The 17,668-nt window shown below is 42.1% G+C and overlaps 1 protein-coding gene and 1 long non-coding RNA gene across 5 annotated transcripts in view; one reads left to right on the top strand and one right to left on the bottom strand.

The window, feature by feature from the left end:
• LOC147180257 (uncharacterized) overlaps positions 1-17,668 on the top strand; it is a 124,188-nt gene that overhangs the window by 59,408 nt on the left and 47,112 nt on the right. The window lies entirely within an intron of this gene.
• camsap2b (calmodulin regulated spectrin-associated protein family, member 2b) overlaps positions 1-17,668 on the bottom strand; it is a 64,431-nt gene that overhangs the window by 6,281 nt on the left and 40,482 nt on the right. For all 4 annotated transcript variants that reach the window (XM_086073559.1, XM_086073579.1, XM_086073570.1 and 1 more), the window contains 12 exons: positions 13,422-13,512; positions 13,222-13,326; positions 13,046-13,115; positions 12,126-12,410; positions 10,548-11,265; positions 7,344-7,490; positions 7,066-7,282; positions 5,474-5,657; positions 4,741-5,359; positions 2,832-2,968; positions 412-626; positions 228-327 (listed from right to left, as the gene is read on the bottom strand). In XM_086073559.1, the coding sequence (XP_085929685.1) occupies positions 228-327; positions 412-626; positions 2,832-2,968; positions 4,741-5,359; positions 5,474-5,657; positions 7,066-7,282; positions 7,344-7,490; positions 10,548-11,265; positions 12,126-12,410; positions 13,046-13,115; positions 13,222-13,326; positions 13,422-13,512 (2,888 nt within the window). The remainder of the gene's footprint in view (positions 1-227; positions 328-411; positions 627-2,831; positions 2,969-4,740; positions 5,360-5,473; positions 5,658-7,065; positions 7,283-7,343; positions 7,491-10,547; positions 11,266-12,125; positions 12,411-13,045; positions 13,116-13,221; positions 13,327-13,421; positions 13,513-17,668) is intronic.

Genomic DNA, 17,668 nt, shown 5'->3' with positions numbered 1-17,668 from the left:
CGAGATATCAAAGTACAACGCGAGGTAAAAAGCCCGCCATGTAAAATCTGCCATCCGCAATAAGTGAAGCGGCGAAGTATTGAGGGCCCGCAGTTTATTACAGGAATAAAGTTGTTTCCACAGCAAAAATACATTTTTTTAGGACAACATATTGTATTTGATTTTAGGACTACAAAAAAAAAACGCAAATCTGACAACGGTGATGAGGAAGTAAGAAAGTGCGTCACCTGTCGTGCTTCTTGTTGTCTTGATGGTTGCTCTCGTTATCGGTCAGATTTAGCGAGGCCAAAGAAACGCTGGACACCGAGTAGCCTCGAGGACGCGCACCTTCAACACAGCGGCATCGCGCGGGTTACGCAGCGTTTGACTTTTTTTTTTCCCACCTTTCTTTGTTGCGTCCGCGTATCGCACCTGCCGCTCGCGCAGGGGGCGCGGCCGACTCCATGACGTCCCTGTGGATGGACTTGGGTCGAGGCTTCTTCTTGAGACTTCCGCATCGGGGCTTGACCACTTGATCCATGTCCTTCATCAGCTTGAGCTGTTTTCTCCTCAGGTACTCGTTCTTGATGTAGTCTCTCCTTTCCCTCTCATCGTCCCTCTTCTGTTGCTCTTCCTCTGCTTTCAACCTGGTGCGCCGTTGAAGTCAAAGCAACAAAATAAGACATAGCTTGCTTAACACATGCATGTGTGCCGCCGGAAATGATCCAAATCGGACTTAATTAGTCCACATTTTTTGCTAGGGAGCTAGCTAGCTAGCACCCGAAGGTAAAAACCCTGCCACAATTTGGCTTTAGCCCCCGATGCTAGCGAGATCCTTAGCAGGTAAACAAACACCATGGGCTAGCACCTGAAAGTAAAAACCCTCCCACAGGTTGGCTTTAGCCCCTGATGCTAGCTATCTAGCTAGTTCCCTAGCAGGTAAACAAACACCATGGGCTAGCACCTGAAAGTAAAAACCCTCCCACAGGTTGGCTTTAGCCCCTGATGCTAGCTATCTAGCTAGTTCCCTAGCAGGTAAACAAACACCATGGGCTAGCACCCGAAAGTAAAAACCCTCCCACAGGTTGGCTTTAGCCCCTGATGCTAGCCTAGCTAGCTAGTTCCCTAGCAGGTAAACAAACACCATGGGCTAGCACCTGAAAGTAAAAACCCTCCAACAGGTTGGCTTTAGCCCCTGATGCTAGCCTAGCTAGCTAGTTCCCTAGCAGGTAAACAAACACCATGGGCTAGCACCTGAAAGTAAAAACCCTCCAACAGGTTGGCTTTAGCCCCTGATGCTAGCCTAGCTAGCTAGTTCCCTAGCAGGTAAACAAACACCATGGGCTAGCACCTGAAAGTAAAAACCCTCCAACAGGTCGGCTTTAGCCCCTGATGCTAGCTAGTGTTAGATTATTAACATTGTTTTTCTGTTTCAATTTATATTTTTCAAAGTGTTTTTGATTTTAGCTAGAGATGTTACTTACAACTGTTCCCCATATGGGAGTTAATCTATAGTCTTTGTTCTTTTCCCTCAATTGAAGTAAGGTTTCTGATTCAATCTAAATGAGGGGATGTCTGTAAATGCAATCAGAGGTCGGTCCATAAAAATCCCTGGTGCCAGGAGGCGCTGGGGGCAAATGGTTTACCCCCAACTGGAGTGAGATAACCTAATTGTATTTCACTCTGCTGACAAGATGACAGGGGGGGGGGGGGTCTAGACTCGAAGACTCTTGTCGTTTCAGAATGAATGGGGGGTGCTCTATGTCTGTAGGGGCAAAAAGGTACTTCTTTGTCGATGAAGGGGGAGGGAACTTTTTTTTGTATAAATGAGTGAGTGTATTTTGAGAATGTTACACTTTTGGACCAGAGCTGTTTGAGCCAGGTTCTAAAGATGTCTTTCAGACTCTGAAATAAAGCTGGCAAACTTCTCCACGAGACTTCAACTTTGAGTTTTATTTGAACACGCAGAAATCAAAGAAATGATTTCCAACACTAGCTAGGGAGCTACCAAGCTAGCACCTGAAAGTAAAAAACCCTGCCACAATTTGGCTTTAGCCCCTGATGCTAGCCTAGCTAGCTAGTTCCCTAGCAGGTAAACAAGCACCATGGGTTAGCACCCGAAAGTAAAAATCCTCCCACAGGTTGGCTTTAGCCCCTGATGCAAGCTAGCTAGGGAGCTAGCTAGCTAGCACCTGAAAGTAAAAACCCTGCCACAATTTGGCTTTAGCCCCTGATGCTAGCCTAGCTAGCTAGTTCCCTAGCAGGTAAACAAGCACCATGGGTGTTAGCACCCGAAAGTAAAAATCCTCCCACAGGTTGGCTTTAGCCCCTGATGCAAGCTAGCTAGGGAGCTAGCTAGCTAGCACCTGAAAGTAAAAACCCTGCCACAATTTGGCTTTAGCCCCTGATGCTAGCCTAGCTAGGGAGCTAGCTAGCTAGCACCTGAAAGTAAAAAACCCTGCCACAATTTGGCTTTAGCCCCTGATGCTAGCCTAGCTAGCTAGTTCCCTAGCAGGTAAACAAGCACCATGGGTTAGCACCCGAAAGTAAAAATCCTCCCACAGGTTGGCTTTAGCCCCTGATGCAAGCTAGCTAGCTCCCTAGCAGGTAAACGAGCACCATGGGAGCTAGCTAGTGAGCTAGCTAGCTAGCACCTGGGGCTAAAGCCAACCTGTGGCAAGATTTTTGGCTTCTGGACCTGGATTTGCCATCTCCCATCAATTATCCTAATTTCAGTATATATACTCTCTGTGGCATTTTTATTTGACGAGCTCATGTTAAATATGTGCCTTGGCTCAGTAAAGCTTCGGAAACTCTGGTTTGGAATTGGGAATGGTTTCAAAGTGGCAGACCTCGCAGCTTCCTTTTTCTGCTCCTGGTCCAGCTCCTGCTGTTGCTTCTTCTCCTGGGCCTCCTTTTCCCTCCTCAGCCTCTTCTCCAGCAGAGCTGCTTTCTTGGCCGCCATGTCTTCTTCACCTTTTGCATCATCCTGGTGATCAACGGATGGAGATTGGGAAAACATCTTCAGCATTGTCAAAGAAAATACTTCAGAGCAGGGCTGGGTTTTAAAACATCGAGTAGTCGATAATGAATCCATTTTCCTTTTCAAGCCCAATATCGATTCATAAAACCATGAATCGATTATTTTATATTAGGGGTGTCAAAATTAGTGCGTTAATTTTGAGTTCATTTAAAGTTCCTTTAATTAACGCCACACATTTTTTTAAACGTGCAATTAATGACCGCCCCTTACTTGGAAAGCCTCTACTGGGGGAATTCCAGTCGCACTGCAGCAAACACGTCCGCGTCAAAATTTAGCAGGAATAAATGTATTAATAATGCATACATTTGTGGAGACTGGGGTCAATCAAAATTTCACAAGTTACTTCAGCCTAAGGTTCGACAGCTCTTAATATGAAAAGCGAAAAGCACCTGGCTGTCACCAATGTCTTACAAATGCAATTATGCCATCTAGTGGCAGAAAAATGACCTCAACACAAATCGATATCACACTCGCTTTTTACAGTACAGTACATTTTTACAATTTTAATTAAATTTTACAATTATGAAATTACTGTATCAATGACGAAGAGTATGAAAACGTATTGTACATTTTGTTTTATTTATTTGCGATTAATCGTGAGTTAACTATTGAGGTAATATGATTAATTAGTATACGATTAAACATTTTAATTGCCTGACACCCATATTTTATATATCTCTTTTCCCCATAAATACTTAAGAAAATATTTTTAAAAATTGTATCTTACTGTTTTCTTGAAATTTACTGTTCACATGAATTTCTTACATTTATGAAAGCCCTGACTTGAAGACAATTCAGAATCTTTTTAATTTACAATTATTGAATTAGATTATGAAAATATGTTTGTGTAACACTTCAGTGATTCTAATACATGTTACCTTTATTAATAAACTAAATTATTTGACCAGTTACTGCCTCTGCAAAATTTACTTTGGAATTTAATACTTTTTTTTTTTTATCATGTCCTTCACATTCAAGAAGAATTCCATAATGTTCCATAATTAATCGATATCGGGGGGGGGAAAAGGGAAAGGATGTTTTTGTAATGCACTTTTATCTCATTCACTGCCATTGACGGCTATAGACGTCATAAATTCATTTGAACTATTTCTATTAGTTTAACATTTTTTTCCACTTTTGTTAACAAGAGTATGAAAACCTAGAACACATTTTTTTTGTACATTTAGAACAGATATAACATTTGTGATTAATGGCGCATGACTAGTAAAGTCAAGCGATTAATTACGATTAAAACATTTAATCACCAGACATCCTAATTTAGAATCGTCCTTTATTTAAAAAAAAAGAATAAAATAAAATAATTGTAATTATTTTATTCGAATTTTTAAAAGAAAAGATTATTAAAAATTAGGGGCGTCAGGCGATTACCATTTTTTAATCGTAATTAATCGCATGACTTCACTCGTTAACTCACAATTAATCACAAATGTTATATCTGTTTTAATACAATACAAAAATTCTAGGTTTTCATACTCTTGTTAACAAAAGTGGGAAAAATGAAATAGAAATAGTTCAAATTAATTTTTGACGTCTATGGCCGTCAATGGCAGTGAATGAGTCAATGCAAAATGAAAATGAATCCGTCTAGTCGATGAATCGATTGAATAATCGATTCTAAAAATATTCAATAGTAATTGATTCGTAAAACATCTCCATGTTCTGCAGCAAATAAATGACTTGCCGTGGCCGCAACCCACCTTGAAGAAGAACCCGCAGCACATCTTCTGGTCCTCTCCGGTTTCCCCAGCCGCCTCCTGATCGTGGCCGTCTGGAGGCAAGACTCCAGACAGTGCCACCTCCACCAGTTCTCTCTTGTCCTGAGGGCGTTTGTCGCTTTGGGTCTCAGACGTGGGCTGACACAAGACCTCTGAAGTCCTTGACGTTTCGTTCCTCCGTCCGCCATCGTCCGCCTCTCCCGATCCTTCCTCTTTCTCTTTGGCCGCGAGAGGCCGAGGACCGCCGGCCCAATTCTTCTCCATCATCTCTTCTTTGCTCTCCTTTCGAACCCCGCATCCCTCGTCGGTACTCAGGTACGCGAAAGAGCTGGCGTGCGTTTGGCTGGCGGCGAACCGCCTCAACCTGGGTAGGCTGTCCACCGAGGTGGGGGTGTTGAGCATCCGGTTGATGGGCGTGATCTTCAGATCGCTCGGCCGCGGCGTCCGCGGCGTCCTGGCGTGGAAGGAGGCGGGCCGTCGCTTCAGGCCGGCGGAGGGACGACCGGCGGGATGGGCGGAGCCGGACGAGGACAACACCGGGGACAAGGAACCCACCGACCCTCGGCCCGTCACGCTGCTGCTGCGCAACTCGCGCAACTGCCTGCGGAGGGGAAACGCCGTTAGCATTTCCGGCGGGCAGTTTGGGTTCCATTGTTGACTAAAAAACATGAAAATCAGAATTATGCAGTCAGCAGCCTGGCGGCGTTTGGGCTACCTGTGCGGCGATGGCGCGGGGGGGGGGATGACCCAGGCGTTTTGCTGTTGGTCTTTCATGGACATGATCCGCTCCTGCTGCTGAGCCAGCCGCTGCATTTCCGTCTGCAGGAAGCCCAGCGACGTGTTCAGCCTGTCGATGGAGCGGGTGTACTCCGCGAGGTCCGTCTCCCCTGGGGTTGAACCTGTTGCATCGGCGCAATTCATAGATGAGATTCTGACGGGGGGGGGGGGGGGGGGTGGGGGGGAAGACTGCAGGAGAGGTCACTGCGAAAAAATTGAATCAGGTTTTGATTTGGTCCTTTGGATATTTGTGGCGTGTATTGAAATGAGGGGTGTCAGGCGATTACAAATTTTAATCGGGATTAATTGCATGACTTCAATTGGTAACTCACGATTAATCGCAAATCTGATCTAAATGTACCAAAAAAAAGTTTTCATACTCTTGTTACTGTAAAAGTGGAAAAATTTAATTCATAAAAATATGGCTGGATCTTTTAGTCATTGATATAGTAATTTCATAATAATTCATAAAATTTAGTTCTGTAAAAAAAATGTGTGATATTGATCTTTTTCTGCCACTAGATGGCATAATTGCATTTGTAAGACGTTGCCGACAGCTCAGTGCATTTTTCTTTTCATATTAACTAAAAAAAAAGAGAAGATTATTAAAAATTAGGAGCGGCAGGGGATTAAATTTTTTTTTTTTTTTTTTTAAAGATTAAATGTTTTAATCGTAATTAATTGCATGACTTCACGAGTTAACTCACGATTAATGGCTGGGCGATATGGCCCAAAAATAAAAATTTTGCAGTCATTCAGGACGATTACGATTTTAATCGATTTGAATCAAATAAACCCAACAAACATTTATTTAAAGGTTTCATTTATTCCAAAATAATTCCTGATTCTAAATTAGTTTTAACATAAATTTAACATTCATAGTTTGTGCTTAAATGCCACAATTAAGTAGTTATTTTAATTTTTTTAAGATTACCGAATGAACAATAATGAGCTCTCTCAGAATTTTTTTTAAAAATAAAAATATAAAGCTGTCTTGTAAACCACTCGTCCAGCATTCTCTGCCACTTGTGCAAAATTGCAACTCATAAAAACATTTGAATGTAACAGAACATAAGAACAACATCTTTTAATAATCCAGAAGAGAAAATTTGATTTCACGATTTAGCAAACTTTCAACAATTCGATTTTTAAAATGACGATCGAATGAATTCAATGTATTGCCCAGCCCTACGAACAAAAAAATAAAAAATAGTCTGAGAGGAATGATGGGCTCTTTGCACAAAACTTCCTGAACTCGATACCACTCCTTCGTTTCCTGTCTTTCCTGATTGGACAAACGGATTCATCCAGGTGTGCCTGGCCATTGTCGTCGTGGTTACTGAGGTCAAGCACACCTGGATGAATCCGTTTGTCCAATCACGAAAGACAGGAAGTGAAGGCGCGGTGCTGAGTTAGCGCACTCATCTCAGTGGCTCGATTTCCAACATTAGTACAGATTAGAGCGAGAAGCAAACCTAAGAATACAAAACATTCCAAATGTGGATGAAAAACGCTTGCTTGCTTGCTCACCCCCTCCGTCTTCACAGGGCGATTTGGGAGCGGCGCCATCGGGCTTGCATCTCTCCGCCCTCTCCACGCTGCCGTGGCTGGCGAACGTCTTGGCCAAAGGCGTTTGGGCCGCGCTTGCATTGGGACCGAGCGGGCTCGTGACTCCTTTTCTTCGCACTACGTTCAGGAAGGCCGTTCTGCCCATCTTCTGGCGATGCCGCGTGAACGCTTCCTCCACCTGGGAAAAGGATCACGTGACTTTCCGCTCATGTCGACGTCTTTTTTTTCCTTTTTCTTACTTTTTTCTTCTGTGCTTCAATGGCTCTGCGCTTCTCCTCCAGCTTCATCCTCAATTGGATCATCTCTGAGGCTATCAGGTGGGAGGGGTTTCGGGGAGAAGGTGTGGCAGGAGACGGCGATGTGATTGGCAACGGGGGCGTACCGATCTAAACAAAAAGGCAGCGAGGAATGACATTAATACAAGCCGGCGAGTCCCAAAAAAATGATCCAATTTGACTTCATCCAAAAACGATTTACTCCAAATAATATATCTTTGTTCATCGATACATGCCAGTGACGGGCAGAACACGTCAATGTTGTCCTAGTGGATGGCAGGAGGTACAATTTCAATATGATATATTTCAATATAGTATTTTTAATGTAGTATATTTTTGAGCACGGCTCCTTATGGAAAGCTTCCGTTTGAAATTGGCACTAAAAAGAGACAAATGGGTTGAAACTGAATTGAAATGATATCGTGCCCCCCCCCCCGCCCCCATCCCATTCATTTTATTTTTAAACTATCCTCTGTTACAAACGGAGAAAGCGAACCATTTGCTGTTTCTGAAATGCCGAAGATGCCACACGATGGTGCCAAAGGCCCATTTACTTGGAAAGTGGCCCTTTAGCACCATCTAGTGGCATGTTGGTGTCACAGAACTAAGTTGAAGTCAGGGGAGGAGCTTTTGGGCTGTCTAATAGAAAAGTCATAAATAAAGTAGTGGTTTGGCGCCATCCTGTGGCATCTATGGCAATGGGCATAAATTCGGAGCAGATTTGTCCCAAAAACCAGGGCCGGACGGGGACTCGTTTTCAGCCCTGGAGTTTCATGGCTCAGACCGGCCCACTTTAGTTTATAGTGTTTTAACTCATTCACTGCCATTGACGGCTATAAACGTCAAAAATTCATTAGTTCAACTTTTTTTCCCTCCACTTTTGTTAACAAGAGTATGAAAACCTAGAATTGTTTTTATTGTACATTTAGAACAGATATAACATTTGTGATTAATCGTGAGTTAGCTATTGAAGTCAAGCGATTAATTAATATTAAAAATTTTAATCACCTGACACGATTTAAAAAAACAAAAGAAAATATGATCAAAAATTAGGGGCATCAGGCGATTAAAAATTGTAATTAATCGCATGACTTCAGTAGTTACCTCACAATTAATCACAAATCTGTTTTAAATGTACAATATTTTTTTTAATAGGTTTTCATACACTAGTTGACAAAAGTGGGAAAAAAATGTTAAACTAATAGAAAAAGTTCAAATGAATTTTTGACGTCTATAGCCGTCATTGGCAGTGAATGAGTTAATGAAGATGTGCATTTCATATGTATTAATGTATCAATCTAAAATAGATTAAACATTCAAATAAATACCCAAACGTCAATAGTTATGTTGTATAAGATCAAAAATTAAATAACTTACTAGATCACAATCAGTATATCGGAACAATTATAAAAACATAAATAAAGTCAAGTGTGCTAAAGAAATAGATTTTGACCACCTGTCATATTCTCTAAACATTTTAAAGCCTAAATAAGGAGATAATAAGGCAATGTACAAGACAAATTTGATATTTTTTAAGAGCTCAAATCATATAATTTAACTTCCTTGTGCTGGAATGCGCTTGAATTACTATTTGCAGGGGCAGGGTTGACAAAATTGGGTACAAAATGCAAAAGTTAGTTTCAGTCTCATTTAAAAACTTTAAAAAATATATATTTTTTCAATGTAATTACTATATATAGAGTTTTTTTGAAATCCCCAAAAGCAGCATACTATTGATCTCTTCCTTTTAGTGGGGCATTAGGTTTTTTTTCTCCCTGAATGTAAACTACTGTTCCCAACAAATACAATTACCACAACATTAAATGACTAGTAGAAAAAATCATTATAGAGAGAGAGAGAAATAACGAGAGAGAATGAGAGAGAATGAAAGAGGACGAACGAGACAGAACGAGAGAGAGAGAGAACAAGAGTACGAGAGAGAACACGAGAACGAAAGAGAGAGAATGGGAGCGCACGAGAGAATAAGAGAGAGAATGAGAGAGAGAACAAGAACGAGAGAGAACAAGCGAGAGAGAATGAGAGAGAGAAAGAGAGAGAGAGAGAGAAAGAGAACGAGAGAACGAGAGAGCGAGAGAGAGAGAATGGGAGCGAACAAGAGAATGAGAGAAAACGAGAGAGAGAACAAGAACGAGAGAGAATAAGCGAGAGAGAATGAGAGGGAGAAAGAGAGAGAGAGAACGAGAGAGCCAGACAGAGAGAGAGAGAACGAGAGAGAATGGGAGCGAACAAGAGAATGAGAGAAAACGAGAGAGAGAACAAGAACGAGAAAGAACAAGCGAGAGAGAATGAGAGAGAGAGAAAGAGAGAGAGAAAGAGAACGAGAGAGTCAGAGAGAGAGAGAGAGAGAGAGAGAACGAGAGAGAATGAAAGAGGACGAACGAGACAGAACGAGAGAGAGAGAACAAGAGAACGAAAGAGAGAGAATGGGAGCGCACGAGAGAACAAGAGAGAGAATGAGAGAGAACAAGAACGAGAGAGAACAAGCGAGAGAGAATGAGAGAGAGAGAAAGAGAGAGAGAGAGAAAGAGAACGAGAGAACGATATTGGGGGGGGGGACTGTGCAGTACTTTATTCTATTTTTGCTTGTGGTGTGTCGAGAGATTTTTCTGATGTCAAACGTGCAACTTGTCTCAATAAATATTGCGAAACACCGATTGAAGCCGCATTGCTACTCGATTACGATATAGAGTGACGGGAAAACATCGAACGTGCGATATAACTCGTGATTTGGATGCGTGGCGTATTAGCTTAGCTCCGTAGCTACATTAACGTAGCGTCTGAAATGGTAACCGGTGACACGACAACCTTTGCATTTCTGTTACGTCCTCCTTGTGCGTCACCCTTCAGGCATGACCAATCCATTTGCTGTTGATTGGTCATGTCTGGACCTGAGGGCCGAACTAGCTTAGTTAGCGCTAGCTAGGTGTGAGGCTAGCACAACACGATGGGGAGGGAAAGTTATTTTAAACCAAAAAGGAAAAGCTTCACGTAGCTCGATACGCTACAGGTAAGTGAATATGGATTTGTAGACATGAAGCTAAAGTGCTATTTAGCATTTGAGATCAAATTGGAGTTTTCATTTGTTTAGCGAATGGAGATTTGGGGTGAAAGGTCGAGCTCCGCCCGTGACGATCGATCGACACAAACCTGCGAGTAACTGCTCCTTGCCGGGGGTTTGTATGGCGCGTTGGCATCCCAACTCTCGGGCGTGGTTCCTCCGCTGCTCCTCCCCTCCAACTTCCTGAACTTCTGCTCGGCAAAGCTGGTCATGCGCACCACGCCGCCCCCGGAGCCGCCCCCGGAGCCGCCCCCGGAGCCGCCGCCGCAGGACGAGGCGGGGCTCATGGTGTGAGATCTGACCAACGTGGGCGCCGAACTCCGGTCTTCTCCATCTCCTCTGCCGCAGCTCGATCCCGGCGGGTTTGACTCACCGACGCCTTTACGGCGGCCTTCCCAGTTCCTCTCCCTCTCCAGCAGGGGGCACGAGCGTGTCATGGTCTCACAGTCCGGGTCTAAATCGGAATAGTCCCTCAGAGATGAGTCCTCGTCCAAGCTTTGGATTTCCTCCGTCCTCACGTGGATGCCTGTGTCGTCGGTCGACAGCGAATTCGGGTCAAGGTCATTGAAGCGGGCCTTAGCTGCACCCGGGTCGTCTCCCTGACCCGCGACCCCCGCAGGTCCTGAAGGTTGAGCGTCGTGGAGAAAGAAGCCGCTGCCTCGGTCTCCCATGCCCAGGCTGGCGTGGGGCCGTTCTGGGTCGTGGATAATCTTTAGCGCCTCCTCGATGCTGGGAGGGGTCGAGGGGCTGATGTGCTCGCTGTGGTTGCCATGGTGATCGGTGTCAAGGAGGGCTCCGTTAGGATGCCTAGGGTCGGGGAGATGGCCCATTTAAGCTTTGGTGACTTTATACATGGATATCCATTCAGCCGGGCCGATATTGAGCATTTGGACGAATATCGGCATCGACCTTTTTGAACAATCATACGACCGATAATAAATCAATGAAAAGCTTTTATTTCAGGGAGCTACTTATTATATTTTCAGTTATCCAAGTAAGAGATGTGGCTGACTCTGGATACTCTCTCTTAAAATTAAAAGTAAGATGGTGAAAATGTATCATTTCAACGTCATTTTTTTCCGATTTTTCAGGAAACACAAAACAATTTGAATCATTTGCATCCTGAGGAGATGATTTAGGAAAAAATAACATTTTTGCAAAAAAAAATTATTTTAAGACGATTTGAGATATTTAGAAATTTGGGAAAACTTTATTTAATGTAGAAAAAAATAGGGAGTACTTGTTTAAGATTATTATTATATATTTTTTAAGACATGCTTATGGACCTGGAAAGTCCCTGAACCTTTAAAACAAAGATGTCTATTAATTAAGAATTTTTTTTTTTTAATATTTTGCAAATCTTAAAAGTCGTTCAAGAAACATATGCTTACAAAATGTCAAGTAAGTTAAGAGTTAAGTTTAGCATTTTTTTTTCAACGCCCATTTACTGAAAATGAATATTGGTTCCAAATATCAGTTACGGGCCTCGTTGACTGCCAATCATCAGTAAATGTCTATTTCTACTTTGAAAACTTCTGAAATAACACATTTCATAAAATTACCTTTCATTATGTTGTCCTTAATAATTAATGATAACATAATTCATTCAAGTCAAACCCAAAGTAGACGATGGGGATGTCTGACGTACTTTTGCTAATCTGACGCACCTGCTTTGGTTCTTGACGGAGAAGGTGTTGTTCCTGCCCAGTGCTTTGCGAGGGGTGAAGTCTTCCTCATCCTCCGCCATGTGCCGACTTTGTCCGTTCACGTTGACAGGCGCGAGGGACGACACCTGGCGCTTCATGCCACCTCCGGGTGCATGGTGAACTTTGAACCCGGGGCCGTCGCCGCTGGCGGAGCGGCTCATGCCGCGGAGGGCGGGCGCGTCGCAGGGCGGCACTGTTGCATCTCCGTCCAGAGGAATTTCAAAGGAGATTCCGCATGTGGAAGAGCTGAAGGAAGAAGATTTTTTTTTAATGATGATTTATTAACACATTCACTGCCATTGACGGCTTTAGACGTCAACAATTCATTTGAACTCTTTCTATTAGTTTAACATTTTTTTTCCCACTTTTGTCAACTCGTGTATGAAAACCTATTAAAAAAATATTGTACATTTAAAACAGATTTGTGATTAATTGTGAGTGAACTACTGAAGTCATGCGATTAATTACAATTACAAATTTTAATGTCCTGATGCCCCTAATTTTTTATCATTTTTTCTTTTGTTTTTTTAAATCGTGTCAGGCGATTAATGACAATTACAAATTTTAACCATCTGACACCCCTCATTTTTAATCATCTTTTTAAAAAAAAAATTATTAGGGGCATCAGGCGATTAAACATTTTTGTTGTAATTAATCACGACTTCACTAGTTAACTCACGATTAATCACAAATTTGATATCTGTTCTAAATGTACAGTAAAAAATAGTTTCTAGGTTTTCATAATCTTGTTAACAAAAGTGGAAAAAAATTAGAAACTAATAAATACTTCAGATGCATTTTTGACGTCTATAGCCGTCAATGGCAGTGAATGAGTTAAAATATCCGTTTTAGAAGTGAAGGTGTGGAAAGGAGGTACAAACCGTGTCTGCTGCACTCGGGTCCCAACACAACCATCCACAAAGGACAGAGAGGCAGATCTCTTCATGATGCCTGAGAGAAAAACGAAAGTTTTAATAACACCGTCCAGTAATCCATCGCTGTCGCCAAAATCAGCAACTGACGGACGTCCCGTCGAAAAAGGTTTCACAATGCCTACCATATACGCCTTCATCAGAGACGTCCTCTGGGCTATCAGGCCGGTCCACGTGGTTCTGCTTGGACACAGGGGCCATATTTCGACGGGATGTTCCGGGCTGACAGGCTGCGGAGATCGACAGCTTGCAATGAGTTGCCGCAATTTCAATTGAACAGCTAGCGCGATGCTACTGTTGCTAATCGTTACGGTGCAGACTGTACCATTCGGGTCAAAGACTCTGGGCTGTACGAACGAGGGTTTGACCACTTCGAACCACCAGAATAGCTCAGCCAGAAACACCAGGTAGTTACTCTGCAACAACACACAATGAATCAGTGACATTATATATGTCGGCATGCAAAATGAATGGAATGAATGAAAAGATAAGCATCAAGTATCGTGTCATTTGCAAACTACAACCACAATAATAACCATTAATTAACGTGGCAATCAAACCATGTTGTGTATATTATTGCAATATGTTCCAAATGTTTGCATTTCACAACGTTCCTGTTTAAGGATGCGGGATGAACGCGGTGTTCTCCGAGCCGTTTGACTGATCGAGCGGGTCGAGGCTTGTGTTGCTAGGTAACTGGATAAGAAGTGAAATCTGTACGTTTTACTGTCCGGCTGTTTCATGACAAGCCTCCTGAAAGCAGTCAGAACTTCGTCTGGAAATCAGTTTGTGCATGTTTTACGTGCACAAATGGATGAACATTTGTTAATGACAAATCCATTTGTACCGTAGAGGCCAAAACGGATGATTTATGTACATGGAAGCAGACAGGGATTAAAAAAAAAATACTAGAGAGAGAGGGAGAGAACTGATAGAAACAGAGAGAGAGAAATGAGAGAAAGAAAATGAGAGAAAGAGAGAGAGAGAAAATGAGAGAGAAAGAAAGAAATATGAGAGGGGAGGAAAATGAGTGTGTGTGTGTGTGTGTGTGTGACAGAGAGAGAGAGAGAGAGAGAGAACATGAGAGGAGGAGAATGAGCGATAGAGAGGGAGAGAGAGACAGCGAGAGAGAACTGAGAGAAACAGAGAGTGAAAGAAAATGAGAGGGAGAGAGAAAATGAGAGAGGGAGAGAGCTGAAAGAAACAGAGAGAAATATGAGAGAAACAAATGAGAGAGAGAGAAAATGACAGAGAGAGAAAGAGAGAAATATGAGAGAACTGAACAAATGAGATAGACAGAGAGAGAGAGAGAAATGAGAGAGGGATATAAATTACAAAGAGAGAGAGAGAGAGATGAAAGCAAGAGAAATGAGAGACAGTGAAAGAAAAATGAGAGAAGAAAAATGAGTGAGAGAGGTATATACATTACAAAGAGAGAGAGAGAGAGAGAGACAAATGAGAGACAGAGAGAAAAATGAGAAAGAAAGAAATATGAGAGGGGAGGAATATGAGTGTGTGTGTGAGTGTCAGAGTGAGAGAGAGAGACAGTGAGAGACAATGAGAGAAACAGAGAGAGAAATATAAGAGAAAGAAAATGAGAGAGAGAGAGAGAGAGAGAGAGAGAGAAAGAAATATGAAAGGGGAGGAAAATGAGTGTGTGTGTGTGTGTGTTAGTGAGACAGAGAGAGAGAGAGAGAGAGAATGAAAGAGAGAAAATGAGAGGAGGAAAATGAGCCATAGAGAGAGGGAGAGAGAGAGAGAGACAGCGAGAGAGAACTGAGAGAAACAGAGTGAAAGAAAATGAGAGGGGAAGAGAAAATGAGAGAGAGAATGAGAGAGTAAAAGAGAGAAAATGAGAGGAGGAAAATGAGCGATAGAGAGAGGGAGACAGAGAGAGAGAGAGAGAGAGAGAGAGAGAGAGAGAGAGAGAGAGAGAGAGAGAGAGAGAGAGAGAGAGAGAGAGATTAAACACAAAGATAATCAGTCCGCTTTGAGGATGGCCTACAGAAATCCAGATATCAAAGAATATTTATTCTTGAGAAATTGAATTTCTGAGGATTTTGACCGTTTTCAGTTAAACGAGGTCACCGAATGATAAAACAACTACCCAAATAGTTGCAGATTAATTTGATCATCAGTTAGTAATGAATGAATCGATGAATGATCAAACTTCTAGTCCAAACCAGCGGTACTTCCTGTTTTGGTAGTTTAGCAAAGCAAGTCGCAAAAGCTCGCACTGGCCGCTGTTGTCCTCGTGCCATTCATCAACATTGTGAAAAACGATGTGCAGTGTGAAAAGGGCTTCATTTTGGAGGGTACCAAATCACAATTCCAGGACGCACGCCATCGCTCGCCCAGAAAGTCGGCTGGGATTGCCTCCGTCTCACCCGTGACCACAATGAAGACAAAGAATCTAAAAAAAATGGAAGCAATGGATGGATCCAAAATGTCAAGTGTTTTGTTGGTCACGTGAGAGAAAAGCAAGTGTTGAAGAAAACCAGAAAAAAATAGTGACGTTTTTTAGTGTGAAGTCAGCTGTGCCTGCAATCGCAATGTTCCCGCCCACACGGCGCCACGGGGATCTTATGACGCAGCAAGTTGGGACCGATTGGTCGCAGCCACAATCGATGGTTGCGTTGCGTGTCAAGTTGCCACGTTTTTGTTGTTGTACAAAAAGCAGCAGAGATGACGAAGAGGAGTGAACGAGAGAGCCAGGCCAGGATTGGGAGGGTTTGTCCTCCGTGCTACCGATGGTGCCGGTCCGCTCACGCGCAGACCGTCGCATTCATTTTGTCTGGCGGCGCCACAAGACTCGCTCCAGCAACAAAAATGTCTCCAATACAATAACAACTCCAGGTTTTTCCTCGCGTGACTCATTCTCCCCTTATTGGTAATAACTCCGCTGTGTCGCTCCTTCTTCTCCGAAACGACGGTTCTTTGAATGCCTTTCAGCCGAACCCGCGCTCACATTCGACATCTTATCTCATGACAAATGTATTCACCTGGCGGACCACATCATTAGGTACCTCCGCGCAATCATTAGCCCACTCCAAGATAACAATGCCGACAAACAGGCATTCATGCAACGCGATTTTTATTATTATAATAATAGAATTGTGCCTTGAGATACAAGTTCAATTTGTTCCGTGACCACGCTCGTATCTCAAATCATCGTTTCCCCATTGAAATGAATGGAAATGCCAATGCTTTCCAGCCCCCCAAAAACTAAAATATTTGTGTTTTCAGATAATAAAAAACATCACTCTATAATATTGTACTTTATTTAAAAAAAAAAAAAAAACTAAAACTAACAAAAAAACTAAAAGTAAAATATAAAAAAAAAAACAATTTCGTTAACGAAATAAAATAAAAACAAAAATGCTTTTAAAAAAACGAAAACTAACTGAAACTAACTATAATTATAGCAAAAATTCCTTCGTTTTAGTCTTTGGAAATAAATTGAATGCATGAGCCTTTGGGGATGATTTTAAATGTGATTTTAAGTGGATTTATTTTGATATTAACCGGAAATAGGACATTTAAAAGTGTGTCACACAAAAGTGACGTCATCTAGCAGCAGCCAATAGAAAAGCACCTTCAGATGACGTTGCTCCCATGGTGTTTTTTTTTAACTCATTCACTGCCATTGACGGCTATAGACGAAAACATTTTTAAACTATTTCTATTAGTTTAACATTTTTTTCCACTTTTTGTTAACAAGAGAATAAAAACCTAGAATTTTTTGTGAGATTTGTGATTAATCTGAGTGAAGTCGATAAATTACAATTAACTCTTTGACTGCCAAGCATTTTCAGAAAAGAGGATGCTGTGAGTGCCAGCTGATTTAAGCATTTTGACTGATCTTTCAAGGTCCACAGAAAATTTTCTGTTTGGACTATGGAAACACACGTACACATAGAAAAAAAAAGTTTGTTTCTACCTTATTCCGTTCTTCAGTAATCAACAATAGAAAATGGTTAGTTTCATCCAAATGCGCTTGTTTTGGACCAAAATACGGAGAAATCAAGCTTTTAGTGAAACGATATTATTTCATGCACTCTAGTGAATTTTACACCTTTTTTTTCCCATGAATGATGCCACAAACATCTAAACAGTGCTTTACTTCTGTAAAACACTACCACCAACAATGAAAACTTGTTTTTTGATAGCAAAATACGTTTATTTACATTCAACAGTGTAACAATTTGACAACAATTTGGCAAACTATTTACAAATGTGTGCAACTGTGGTACTGTTTACAATTGTGTGGATGTTTCAACGACAGTTTTTCTTTTTGTAACACTCCCCTGCGTGCAAAGGGACACAGCAGGATTTGCACCACAGATTAGTTTCATTGCGATTGCCCCTTCGCGTGCACTTTCTTGCCGGCCTTTTTTTCCGGGGAGTAGCAGGTATGTAATGCAGTGTGTGTTTGGCCATGTTGTCATCAAGTCTACTCTCAGGATCATGATACGGTGACCTGGTGTTACGTCTGGCTTCCTCATGTCCTTCGGTTCCTATACCGGGTGGTAAGAGATGTTCTGATCCATCTTATCCACTCCATTCATGGTG

This window comes from Leptonotus elevatus, chromosome 1 (assembly GCF_054856555.1).
Source record: "Leptonotus elevatus isolate MCC_2025b chromosome 1, RoL_Lele_1.0, whole genome shotgun sequence".
In the NCBI taxonomy this organism is placed as follows: Eukaryota; Metazoa; Chordata; class Actinopteri; order Syngnathiformes; family Syngnathidae; genus Leptonotus; species Leptonotus elevatus.
Note: the sequence above shows the minus strand (reverse complement) of the source record. Positions and strands in the feature narration are given on the sequence as shown.